General features: G+C 41.8%; 1 protein-coding gene across 6 annotated transcripts in view; it reads left to right on the top strand.

Moving 5' to 3' along the window:
* The window catches only part of GATA6 (GATA binding protein 6), a 175,597-nt gene that overhangs the window by 48,712 nt on the left and 112,729 nt on the right, over positions 1-14,156 (top strand). For all 6 annotated transcript variants that reach the window (XM_057313203.1, XM_044382877.3, XM_048218638.2 and 3 more), the window contains 3 exons: positions 2,034-2,159; positions 2,996-3,083; positions 3,179-3,282. In XM_057313203.1, coding sequence (XP_057169186.1) covers positions 2,034-2,159; positions 2,996-3,083; positions 3,179-3,282 — 318 coding nt within the window. The remainder of the gene's footprint in view (positions 1-2,033; positions 2,160-2,995; positions 3,084-3,178; positions 3,283-14,156) is intronic.

The raw sequence follows: 14,156 nt of genomic DNA, 5'->3' as shown, positions 1-14,156 counted from the left end.
ACCAGTCAACATAACTTACCAGAAAAGAGTTTTTAACATCTCTTAATCTGTTGGTTTTCCTTCTGTGTGGCAGGTGTCTTGGCCGTGACCAAGGTCAGCCATTGTGCTTTGTAAATGGGTTATAAATGATAACCAATTGAAGGGCGTGTTCATCAATTAGTTCTTGTGGGCTTCTTATTTATGGTTTTGATGGATCTAGCTTAGTTCTCAGAATGTTGAACCCAAGTTTGTTTAGCCAGCAGTCCAGAACCAATCACTGTGAATTTGAACTTGTAATACATTGCAAAATAAGAGATTTATGGTGTAACTTGAATTCCTTGTCAGTGATGAATATAACTGAGATCACTTGTTACAAGGAACTTTTATAACCCGTTCACCTTCATTTCTCATGTTTATGGAGACTGGCTTCACTTATGATTTGCAGTTGACAGTCATAAAGTTCTTTGTTATAATGGCAAATTCTGATAACAAGGTTACTTCACGTTGGCTTCCAATTCCACTGGAAACTGTCATAAACGACCTGTTTATAAAATGAACCTTCTTGTCCCTAGTTTACTGATTTCACATTTATGAAGAGAAAGGAGTGCTCTCCTAAGAAATTATTTTATTTTAACCATAAAAGGAAAAAAGAAACAAATCCCGATGTGTAAGGTTTTATGTTTTTATCATTTTAGCAAAAAGATTCATGCAAATGGTTTGCCTGTCAGCCAAGCATGCTCATTTCAACCAAAAGTCAAATCGGTTTTTTCATAGCATTGCCTTCTTAAAAATGTTGGATTAAAGTTTACCATTGTCACTTTGTTTTTATCGGTTTGTCTGTAAAGAATAGTGCTACAGTAATAAAATAGGATGTGAATTGTAAATGCAGAATTCAGTTTCATCTTTTAAGTATGTCAGCAAAGGATTTGATAAATCTATCCTTTAATCTGTGAATATTGTACACCCTCAATTCGTATTTTGTTGTACCTTCTTTAAAACTATTCCTTTCTGAAATTGATCAGTGTAGCTAACTTCCCAAATTCTGTCGAAAAAACTTTGAACGTATTTTGGTCCTTGGATTTTCCCCTCACAGCTTCTTCACTGAAGTCATGGCACTGTTTTGTAGTTGCCCGTCTAGGTAATTTAAAAACAAATTTAGATTTTGGCATTTTGGGGAGGAAACATATACTAGCTTAAACTCTTTGTATAACTTGCACATAAAATTTAGCTGAGATAAATTCCCTCTCAGGATGTTATGGGCGTAAAGGGAACATGGAAATCGGAATGACAGTGCCTTTTCTGATAATACCATTTAATCCTTTGTATGAACAAAAGTTAGGTACTGTACTAACAGGGTAAAGAAAATATATCCCTATCACTGTCTGTAAGACAGTGCCAGCATTAACACAGTGCCGTAAAATTTGCTTATCCTTTGTAAAATGAATAATACAAAAACTCAGGAGGCAGGCAACCATGATAATTATGAAATGTATTAAAACATACTTCTTTGTAAAAATTCTGTACATTTTATAAGATCCATTTTTATCTATCTATCTATCTATCTATCTATCTTATCTGTCTAATCTATCTGCCTGGCTTTCTATAGTTTTTGGGTTATTCCTCTGCACAGATCTGAGAAATAGACCTGATTATCTCTAGCTTCCAGGTGAAGTGGGCACTGCCCAAAGCCACTTAGGACACTGGCGGGTGGTTTGTGATTGAGTGTCGTTGACTCTTACATCTCAGACCTCTGACAACAGTGGGCACAGTTACTGGCCAGCGTTGTGACTTGGTCCCAGTCATTCTATACTGTGAGTGAATATGCTGGAGCGACCCAAACATGCACGTGGGATGGGGCACCCTACGTGAAACCCCAGTGTCTTGGTTCAGGAAGGTCAGTCTAATTATACTTTATATCTTTTTCTCAGGGGAACTTTTATGTTTTTATAATAAAAGGTCCATGCTTGTTGATGACAGGGAAAGGATACATTGATGTATGTACCAGATACATAGTCACTTAGTCTGTACACTTACTTCCTTGTGCTACTTTTTAGCCTTCCTCCCGGCGGCTTGGATTGTCCTGTGCCAACTGTCACACCACAACCACCACTTTGTGGCGCAGAAATGCCGAGGGTGAACCTGTGTGCAATGCTTGTGGACTCTACATGAAACTCCATGGGGTGAGCCACCTGTTCTGCTCACGTGCATGCATATTTAGTCTCTCATTTGTACATGGTGTCTGTTAAAAAAAAAAATCAGCCAAGGAGAGGGGATGAAAGTGAAGAATCTGATTTTCTATATGCACATTACTGAATTTAGGATGTTATTAATTATAATAAAAAGGAATACCTTACGTACCAGTAAGAAACAAAACGTGTGTACATGGTAAGACATCCCAATTTTAAAAATATAAAAAGTGAAAAATGTGCATTTTAGGATCTAACGTAGTAACATTTTTAAAAAAACTATACCCGAAGGAAAAAAGCATGGAACCAACTACAAATGCACAGTAACTAGTTTATATCTTAACTTTAAAATTTTTTAGTGCAACCAAGTCATTCGTGCGAAGGAGCAATCATATATTCAGTAGTTATTGTTAGCAACATTCTGTCCGTCATTTGAAGGATAGCATGAAATATAAACTCCATCAGTCTTAAAAAGGAAATTAACCTTGTTACGTGTGGGAGGAAGAGAATGCACAGTCTCCGAAATAAAAATAAGTACCCAGTGGTTTTATTCTATAATTGAAGTAGTTTAAAGCAATAAACAGTTGAAGGAGTAAATTTTCCCTGGCAAAGTCATCTCATTTTCTCCTAAGGAACCTGCATTTGATGGGGAGAGTGTAGTCTTTGTACAGGTTGAGATCTATTCAGCATGTATAAAAATTGGACTGAAATTTATGCCAACTTCTTTTAAATGAGGGCTTTCAGTACTGATGTTGAGTCTTTGGTTAAAGTTGGGTTTTTCTCAATATAATACTTATTAAACTTAAGGCCTATATGAAAAATTTTTTTAGGTGCCTCGACCGCTTGCTATGAAAAAAGAGGGAATTCAAACCAGGAAAAGAAAACCTAAGAACATAAATAAATCAAAGGCTTGCTCTGGTAAATACAATAAAATGCTATTTGGTTGTAAAGTATTGGCCAACTGTAAGAGTGGAGTATGTGTATATTTATGAGGTTAATTTTGACTGTTGCAGGTAGTAGCAGTAATTCTGTTCCTATGACTCCAACTTCCACCTCTTCTAACTCAGATGATTGCAGCAAAAATACTTCCCCTACAACACAACCGACAGCCTCAGGGGTAAGTGTTAAAGCAGCATAGACTCTTTGAAGCCAATGGGGTTGCTCTCTAGTGTATTATCTCAAATTTTATCTTATCTGGTAGTACAATAATCTAAACCAACAGTTCAGTTTAGTTAGCTGATACCTAAGAATAGTTTTCAGAGGAGATTACATTTGAATGTCAACAAAATGACAAACTTAAGTACTTTACAAACCTCTTAATTAAGATCTATATCATTTTTTTATGGTTAAATTAACCCAAGTAAAAGCAAGAAGTTTTGGTTTGAAGTGCTTGAAGTTGTTTTATTTCCAGGTTTCTGTCTGAACTGCTATATATATGTATTTCTGGTGTAGATCAGGAGAACGATGAGCTCGGGTTTTATATATCTCCCTGCCTGTGGCCTTTAAATCGCTTTTGCTTATCATAGCTACTCCGTCTTTTTCCCCTTCTCTCTGCTTCTCTTCCTTCCTTTTTTTTTTTTTTAAAGTCATCTTTAAAAAGCAAAACTCATTATAATGTGTCCTGTGCTGCCGTATTCACTGGTCTTCCTTTACCCGCTGGCCTCTTGCCGGGAGCCCTGGCCTTCATGCTACCCAGGCTTATTTCGGCCTTGCCACCCGCCTGGGAGCAATTCGGTTTGTGAGTAATTCACGCCCCTAAGGATAGGGATGCCGGGGCTTTCTGAGGATCCCAGTTAGTTTCTGTAAAGGTGTGATTGAAACTCAGTTTTTCTCAAGGGTTGAGCACATTCCCACCCTAAATTTGTTTTCCAAAATTACCTGGAATGCTCTTGAAGAATAACTTGGCTTTACCCTAGACCTCCGTGGGATCTGGGGTGAGATCTGGGCCACGGGACTTTACAGCAGGCCCTAGTGATTTTTTAGGATTATGCTGAGACTAGTTGAAGGCAAAGCACCAGCATTAAAATCCCTGTTTTTACTTAGTAATTTTTTTTTTTTTTTACATTTAGCTTTGCCCTGTTTGGGGTACTTTGAAATGCTGCAGATTCCTGGGCCCCACTCTAGATTTTCTGAGTTAGAGTCTCTGGGGGTGGGGCTTGGGGAGTTCTGTGTTTTTGAACCTGCGCTCCAGGTGAAATTGAAGCTTGTGGCCCTCGAGGTGTCTTCTAACCAGGGTTTGGGAACCACAGAGCCGGTATCTTTTCATTGTACCTTGAATGGCTTTAACAAGCAAAAATGAAACATTAAAAAATTTAAATTTGATATTTCTGTTTGGTCCTCCATCCCAAATTCTTTTGGGCTTTTTCTTTTGCTTTAATGACACAAGAAGTATATTCAGAGTCACAAGGCAAAAAGCCTTTCCATTGTTTTCGTTTGTTGCAGATGAATGTTAAAGAACATTTCTAGCCTTTATAAAGGTGGACTCTGGTGTAAGATTTTTTTTTTTTTTTGCATGGTGACTAACATAAAAAAACATTTAAAAAATATATTTTTTAATTGAAGGGTTAGGAGTAATTTTAAGGGTCTAACGTGGTAGATAAAACAGTTATTTGTGTGGAAATGGAAAGATAAAGAATTTTAAAATACTCTTTATTATGCCCTAAGTCCTCAGCAGCACTTAGGTAACAGCTAAATGAGGCAGAACACTCCTGGTTTTTGAAAGCACGGGGGGAACAGCCAGGTTCTTGGCTTGGGTGTCAGTCTTTTCTAGGGGAGATGGAGATCGCTGCCAGCTTCAGGTCACTTTTTTTGTTAAGACCAGCTGAAACCTGGAAAAAGCCAAATTTGAATGATAAATGGCACAGAAATACAGGTATTTGCCCAACAATGGACTTTTGGGGACGTGGTGTTTGTTTTGCATTCATGGTTTCGTGATGTGAAATTTCAAAATGGGCCGTTTGCGTATCTGATCCGTCGTCTTCCGAGGGGGGACTGTGGAACGTCAGTGGCGGGATCTGGCTCTGGCCTGCCTGCAGGAGGGACCTCGGGAGCTGTGCCGGCCATCCTCTGGCTGCTTCGGGCGGGGGCATCCCTTCCCTGAGACCCGGCACGCTGGGGACAGCTCCCCGGCCCTTGCCTCTTCGGAGGAATGCTCTGTTCCTTGCTAGAGGCCAGGCGGCAGAGCAATACGATATGGAGTTTGAGAGCAGTTCCGTGTGAGGTCTTGTGCTGTAAGCCCCCAGCACTCCTTAGCCCAGGCGGCCTCCACGGGGGGCCGGCTGTGTGAGCTGCCGAGGAGACGAGAGAGAGAGAGAGAGAGAGAGAGAGAGAGAGAGAGAGAGAGCGAGCTTGCAAAGCCCAAGCGACCTCAAAGGCTTCCCAACACCTTTTCCAGGGGCACGGGGTGCGGATTGCCTGCCCTCCTCCTCTCCCTACAGGGACCCACTCCCCCAGGGTTCTCTCACCCGTTAGTCCATCACAGATGTCTCCAGGAGCCCCTACTTGACTTGGCTGTTGGGAAACTAGGCCCACGTGACAGAAGCCAGTCTGCTGGCTGCCTTTGGAAACTGTCCCCCTCCAGGAGTAAGTGCTGTAGACCCAAGTGGTCTCCCCAGGTGACTACCGAGCAGTGCCAGCATGTGTGCCTCATGGTTCAGAGCCTTCTCCGCGTGGGTTGAGTCTAGTTGTGTGCGGCCCGCGGCTGAGGAGCTGTGAGGGGGACCTTGCTGGGGGAGCTGTCTGTGAGCAGCTGGCGGAAGCATTTGTGAAAGGTGACTGTGCTGACAAGATGCATCATTTTCCCATTTTGGTCACAGTTTATATGATGGTGGAGGGCAGCTGGTGTGGTGACTGAACGATTATAGGATTTGGGGAAGTGCTGTAGGTGAGGAAAATGTTCCATCCGCATAGCAGGGTTGTGCCTGGTACGCAGTACAGCGCCCTGCTTGGTTCAGCGTTTTTAAGTCTCCTTTGATGATGGGTCTGGTCCGTCCCACTGATCTCCCGCGGCCCCTGGGCCTGACGTGGTGGAAATTAGTAGTTCAGGGTTATTCACTTGCATAGCGTCATCTGAGCTACAAAACAAAGGGCGATCTTAGGCACACTCCCAGTGGAAGACAGGAGCTGGGGGCCACATGATGTAAGGGGCAACATAGCTGCTTTGCCATCTTTCCGTAAAGATTGTAACAGCAAGGAAGTCAAAGATCCTTGCAGCGGTCCGCAGCAAACCTGCTGTTCCTTTGAATTCCCCCTGAGAAAGCAGTGTAGGAGACGATCCCTTGGCGTTCCCAGCAGGCTCCTTTTAAATCCGGGTGTTCTTCCCTGTCCTGCATGTGGGGGCACCAGGTTCCCATGGCTGGTTCCTGAGCTGGCCTGGAGGAGCTGAGTATTCTGGAGGGAGGGTAGTTGTCTGCCGCTATGAGCAAAGGCTCCAGGGCTCCCTCCCCCCCAGCAGTGAAGGTGTGGGCAGGGTTCCCAGCATTCTTCTTGAGAAGTGTCTCAGGGCCACAGAAATCACTTCATGGTGCTCTGAGGCCTCGTGTCTTCCCTTATTTTATCATAAAGCTACAATACCTTAGCTTTCTGTACTTGTTGCTAATTTGCGTTTTAACTTAGACCTCTTGGGAAAAGAAGACATTCCTTCTGATGGTCTTCAGGTTACTGACTCGGCTACCTTATGACTCAGTTTCTTTGGTGTAGGTTTTCTGTGTGGTGTGTGTGTCGGAGACAGAGGGAGGGCAGTGTGTTTTTTTCTCTGAGACGGGGGCGGGGGGGGGGGGGGCTGACCGCCATGCCTGCCCCTAGTATTAAAATAGCCCCGTCTTGTTCCTTTCAAATTCTTGTTTGTTAAGAAGTGTGTTAAACTTAAATTTTGATAGACAATTGATTAATTTTTGTGCCTTTCGAACTTAAAGATAGATTTTCCAAGGAAAGTCTTATATGCTAAAATTTTCTTACACATAATAGGTTTACTGAAAATATGTATTTAGTTTGACTTAAATAGATAACATTTTCCTTTGGCTTTTATAGTCTCTGGTCAATTATGAGAATATTTAAATCTTTCATTGAATTCCATTTATTGGCTAAATTACATTTTATAGGTTTGTTATTGATTAGGAGGGAAACATGGAACATGTTCTGTTTTAGCAATCTCCAAATAAGATTTATTTTTTATTTTTTCCAAGAAGATACAATAATCTATAAAATTCTTACCCTTCTTATGATTTGTAACTAAAAATTAGTAAAACTGGAGGATTCTTTACATACATGTAAAATACATACAGTGGGTGTTGCAAATATATTACGTATAAAATGAATATATATAATATATATTATATATTATATATAATATTATATATAATATATATTATATATATAATATATATTATATATAATATTATATATAATATATATAATATATATAATATATATTATATATATATATATGTTTTAGAGCTCAGTCCCCAAATTTTGTAGATAAAAGGTATTTGTGACAGGAAGGATTAATTTGGGGATTAAATCAGCAGTAAGACTTATGTTCATTATTTGCCTGCCTAAAAGTTATTCTATAAACAACTACTTTAAAAAATTTAAAGCTACTTAAGTTTCTATTAAATATAAACCGCAAATATAATGTTGAAGTCACCATTAAACATACAATGTTGGAATAAATGGAGATGAACTCTGTCGGACTAATCCTTGCTTTTATGCTCATTGTTCGATTTAGAAAGTTCTGTGCTCTGGGAGGCCCTGTTTACAATTGAGTAAAACAAGTACCTGACCTCAGACTGTTTTATAATGTGGTGACAGGGGTGGGGAGCAGGTGTAGACAGAGCTCACTGTTGGGCAGATGTGGAAGTGCCTTAAATGACTGGACACCGTGGGGTAGGAGTCGAAAGGAGGGAGCGGTTGATTCCAGCCTCAGTTAGAAATGGCTTCACAGAGTGCATTTGAGCTATCGGAGTAGGATTTTTGCAGGGCAAAGGAAACACTGGGATGGAGGCTCCAGAAAGAAGAGCATGGGCATCTGTGGTAGTTCGAGGACATAGTGTGAGTGCCCAGTGTTGCTGGAGCATAGGGTGTGGAGCCAAAGGCAGGAGGTGAGACAGGTGAAGTAAGTGGGAGGCACACCTTTGAAACTGACTCAAATCAGTATAAAGTCAGCCTTAAGTGGGACCCAAAGTGCCTTCATTTCTAAATGACAGACTCTAATCCCCATCTGTGGTGACAAATGTGTCTCTCTTTCTATGCTAGAGTCCCACAGTTACAGCAGTCTTCATGGAGTATTTTGATGATTGACATAAAGAAATGCAGGCGTGCTCCTGCTCGTACATTTTACCAGCAGGGTTTCCCCTCATAATTAGTAGGGAAAGGACTCCCTGGGAGCTGGTGACATGCCCTCATGGCATATGATGTAGGCCTGGGCTTCAGTTCCTCTGTCCCCAGGGCTTCTGAGGGCAAGATGGTTGGGGCTGGCTGCCCGGTGAATCTTCTTCTGAACGGAGACGTATTAGGCATGGTGTGTTGGTGATAGGAAATGTTTCTGCACCTTCGTTGTTCGTTGCTGGTAATAGACAACTTCCAGAGAGAGAGGCAGACGTCCTCAGACTGAGACAAGGACCTCATCTCAGATTTGATGGCTGGCTGGTACTGCGCCTTTGGGGTGGGGTGGGGGCCTTACCTGCTTAATTTGGTCATTTTCTTGGTACTAAATAAGGGTCTTCTTTCCTGCCTCATTTATTCCTGTGGGATGCTATGTGCCTAGATAGACCTGTTCCTGACTGCGGTCCCTTTTTGGTAATAACTTCTATTCAACGATCTTGTCAGAAGAAATACTTCATCTGAGCTGCATGGTGCTGAGTGTCGGGCTACATTGGTTTGAAAGAGTTAATGCGCACCCCTGGTGCTTGTAGAGTCCCTGGGTGTTCTCAGAAGGCCTTCTGAGGAAAGGCTGAGTACTTTGTAGTTAATATTTAAAGTTATTTTTTATGGATTTTATGTTTATAGATTCTATTTGCAAATTTTAGAAAGCACCACGTTATAGTCACGTACCTTACTTCGTATTGGCAAATTTATACTCTGCTGTCTTTTTCTCCCAGTGATTGGATCATACTGGATTTACTGTGGCATTATGGTTGGTCACAAAATAATAATTCCTGTTGTTATTAATTATTCCTGCAATAGCCAAGTAACAGAAAGGTACATTCATGAAGGACTCATACATTATATGAGTTGTTTTCACTCAGAGGAACTCCGCAGAGCAGTTCTGACTCGAGGCTCCTGGAGGGGGGACGAAAATTACTGCTCATCTCTTAAGTTGAATAATTTACAGGAGCCTTTAAGTTGCAGGAGAGCAGGGCATTAGTGGTAGTCTTGCATTTTATCATTGTACTCTTGCTTTTGGGAAGATCTCTCCCTTTCCCATACTTCATCACTTACAAGATACTGGACGTAAGCAGAAACCTGCTTCTGTCAAGTACTTTTTATGTGCCAGGTGTTTTATGTACATTTTCTCTTTTATTCGTAATTACCACTCTGCCTATGGTGTTACATTTCCATTTTCGATTTGGGGAGGGGGCTAGTGAGACTCAGAACAAAGTAACAGGCTCAAGGTTAAGTACGCATTAAGAGGCAGGATTTGGACCCAGGTCTGGCAGTCAGTGTTACCACTGTGGCATACTAGGCGTTTTTTTTTTTAACTTTTTAATTTTTTTAAAATTTAAATTGAATTAATTAACATAGTTTATTATTAGTTTCAGTGTGGCATACTAGATTAAGATACGGTAAATGGCACTGAAAACTTCAGAGAGAAGAAAGAGTTATTTTCTTAAAGAAACCTGATGAATTTTCATTAGTCATTTGAGCATCAAAAATCGTCCTGCAGAAACAGGTGGGAAAATGACATCAGAGAAGTGATTTGCCTGTAACCAAATATACAAGGCATGTTGTACAACTTTTCATGTATTTCTAAATAAAATGTGCTAATACTATGTTAATTGGATAATAAAATAATAACCGAAATTTACTGTGGTCGATGTACCTAATATGATTATGAAAAGGCTCTTTTACAATATCAAATACAAGGTTGCTGAACTAACATCCTTCTAATGCTGCGATTTCAATCTAATACACCGTGGGTGCCAAGTTAGTTGGAGTTGTTCAGAATGTTCAAATTGCCTTCAGTTAGTTTTTATGAAATCATTGAAAAAGCATTTAATAGGCAAGTGTCCATTTCCCCGCAGAGTTTATGGTCCACGATACTCTTTTCTAAATGAATAAAAAGAGAGTTAAAAAGTCATTAATCTCCCGCCAGGGTCTGTGAGAGTGCCGCAGTTAGGGTTTATTATTGCCTCATTTATAAGCTGGGATCCAGAGTGACTCCCTAAGGTCACAAAACCAGCCGGTGTTGAAGCCGGGACTGGAACCAATGTCTCCTGCCTCCCCGTCCCAGGGCTGTTACCACTCCCAGGGAGTTGACCAATCATCACAGTTATTAATATCCTACTTGCCACTCACTGCAAGCCATGAACGTAAATATTTTGTTGGCATTTTATCTTCACCCTCCCTACATGCCAGGCTCCCTTTCTTCTTTCAGTTCCTTCTAATAACTCACGTTCCTGTCTGACCACGTTGGCCTTTGCTGAGAAAGTCGCACGCCAACCTGGCAGGGAACATGGACGCATGTGGAGTTTGCATACTTTCATTTTGATCTCAAGGCCTTTTCTAGGCTTCCCCCCTTTTAGTCTTCTGTGTGCGCGAGCGTGTGTGTGTGTGTGTGTGTGTGTGTGTGTTTGCGTGTGTGTGTGTGTACGCCTGTGTTACGGGGAGGATAGTGAGGAGGAAGAGTTAGAGATGCATTGCACTATGTTAATATCCAATACCTTTATATATATTTTAGGAGTCAGCACAACTATATTGTCCTTTAAATGGTTTATAATACATATGTGCACCCAATTGATCACAGGACTGTGGTTTAATGAGTGACTCATTATCACAATCTGAAAGCCAGAAGGCTAGGTGAAGAAGTGTGGGCAGGGTGTCCTGTGCCTTCTCATGGCCTCAGGTTAGAAGGCTTCATTTTAGAACACAACGTTTCTCTGTAGATTACGGATTCCTTGCAGTCTCCCCCCCCCTCCCCGCCCTGCCTCTGTAAGAATATACAAATTGTCACAAAACATGAAATAATGTTACGGGAAAACATGGCCAAATTTAAGAAATCCTGGCTTAGAATGCTCTGAAATGTTATTGCTAAATGAATCTTCGAAGAAAATGAATTCCTTTACTGGAACAAAAGTGATTTATTATGCATTTCATGGGTGTCTGCCAAAAGAGTTACTAGCAATATGAAGACCTAATGGTTATGAATTAAATACAATCTTGTTAGCTCTGTGCATGTTGAGATCTACCTGTTGCTAAAGCATCTCCGAAGACAGGTGTTGGTATATGCGATAATTCATAATTCAGCTCCGCATCGCACCAGACCGGGCACTTGGAATTTGTGGGGCTGAGCACAAACAGATAATTCTGTTGACCTCAGATTTTGAGAAAGACTTGAACAGATAAATGACAGGTATTGATTTCGGTGTCCTGTTGGAGTCTTGTGAGTAAATAGTCCCAAGTCAGTATCTGACAATGTTTAAATTTACTTGCTGTGCTGCTGTCTTCGTTGCTAACATGGCATGGTTTCACCAGAGCTGAGGCACACGCTCCGGAATCGTGTGTTTATCTTATTAAGGACACATACTTTTAATTTAAAGCTCTGATGAAGCTCATTTGCTTGATTCATAGTGAAGCCTCGGTATGGTCTGAAGCTTATTCGGGGGGTTCACAGATCAGCAGCTGGAAGGAAACACAGTCAGGCAGCCAGGCGCTAGCTGCAGCCCTATGTGTGACTACAGTAAGCTGCCACGGTTTTGTAAAGCCTCTGTTTTCCTCCTCCTAAAAGGGAAAAGTAATTCCTGCCATCTGGTCCTTAAGAGCATTGTGTAGCATAAGTGGGAGATGCTGCAGACCTCTTTGAAGCTCAAGGAGACAGCACTATTTAATCTTGGAAGTCGGTAGTGCCGTGCTTTATTTGCACGGCATTGTTTTTTTTCATTCCAAGACATTAGAAATAAATCCTTACTTTCCTGATGGGGGAAGTTAAGAGACGTAGAGCTATTGCGTTAACAAAGTAACCATGGGTTTTTTTTTTTTATTTTAAGATTTTATTTATGTATTTATTTGAGAGTGAAAGTGCAAGTGTGTGTGTGGAGGGGGAGGGGACGGAGGGAGAAGCAGACTCCCTGTTGAGCAGGGAGCCCCATGCGGGGCTCAATTCCAGGACCCGAGATCGAGAGATTGTGACCTGAGCTGAAGGCAGACGCGTAACCAATTGAGCCACCCAGGCGCCCCCAAAGTAACAATGCGTTAAATATTTTTAGTTTTCTGATAGCCACAATTTTTCATTCCTTGTGACACTTAATACTTTCATAATGCTTTTCCTGTAATAAATGCTGCATGGTCTGCTTTCTCTGAGATGGTGAGATTAAGATATTCATCCAATCTGAAAAGCCAGTATCGTTAGAAAAGATCATAATTCGCCAGGTTTTAAATCTTTTCCTTGGGATTCTTTGACTTTGACTAGAATAGAGTCATCCATTTTGATTCATTTTAGAAGATAAACTTTTTCTTCAGAATGCCAGTGACTTCAAGCTGTGGGACAGACCCTCCCCCCTACCATTTATGTTTGTAATCAGCATTTTTTAAAAATTTTATTTATTTATTTGAGAGAGAGAGCAGGAGCGGGGGGAAGGAACAGAGGGAGAGGGAGAAGCAAGCTCCCCACTGAGCAGGGAGCCCAATGCGGGGCTCGATCCCAGGACCCTGAGACCGTAACCTGAACCAAAGAAAGACACTTAACCACTGAGCCACCCGGGTGTCCTTGTAATCAGCATTTTACTATTAGTCCAAGGGCACTTAAACTTCAGGCTGTGCCTGTCTTCACCGTGACAAACCTGCTATTTGAATGTGTACAGATGTACAAACAATCTGCCCCTTTGCCCAAGGTCGACTGTGTGCATAGAATTGTTCTTCCCCCTTAGGAAGGGCAGCGTCTGGGGTATGGATAGAACCTGGCCTACTTAGGCCCAGAAGGGGTGAAAGGGCCCACGGGGGCAGCCAGTGAGCTCTCCATTGAAGAATCAGCTTGTTAAATTACAAAAAAATGATTAAACATGCTGCTAAAAACTGGATTCGGTTATTGGCTGTCGTGACCGTGACTCTTCCTCTGTGTGAGAGAAGGTGCTTGTGATGTTCTGCGCTGATCGAGTTGTTACGGGAGACATACAGGGGTTCGTGGTGACTGACGATATTTACGGGTCGCGATGGAGACAGAAACCTTGTGTGTGTGTTTATCTTCTTGTGCCGCTTCCTAAACTCACAGTGAGTCACTTTGGTGTCTCCCTCCAAACTGAAATGAGTATGGTTTTCAGAGTGAAAGTTGACTTATCTGAACGTGTTTCTCCTTTGTTGGAATTGACACATAGCTGTTACTTTTCTTTTTTGAGGCGCAGCCTGCTGTAAAGCACTGCGAGAGCCTAACCTAGAGGTTACGAAAGCAGGGACGAGAGCGTTGGCCGTGAGGGATGGCCGGCTTCCCCTCACACAAGAAAAAGCCGTCACCACAAGTTGCTTAGATGCGTAGGAAGGACAGATCAGAGGCCATGGAAGCGGACAGTCTGAGTTGGAGCTAGGGAGGCAGTGTGATCATTATCAAAGTCTTAAGCTCTGGGAATGATCACAAACTCAGCCTCAGCCTGCCTGGGGTGCTGTGTTTTGTTTCTTTAGATCAGGGCTCTGGTCAGAGAGATGACAGCATGGTGGACTGAACATACCCCCTTTGACTCCTTTGTGCTTTCCTTTCTCAAAGATGAAATTGATGTTTATAATTCACAAGCTAGAGAACCTATGTTGTTCTGGAATGGCCCTTCCTGTCAGGAAGGGTTGCCTTGG

This window comes from Ursus arctos, unplaced genomic scaffold (genome assembly GCF_023065955.2).
Source record: "Ursus arctos isolate Adak ecotype North America unplaced genomic scaffold, UrsArc2.0 scaffold_17, whole genome shotgun sequence".
NCBI classification, from domain to species: Eukaryota; Metazoa; Chordata; class Mammalia; order Carnivora; family Ursidae; genus Ursus; species Ursus arctos.
The sequence above is the reverse complement of the archived record's forward strand: the minus strand, read 5'-3'. Positions and strand labels throughout refer to the sequence as shown.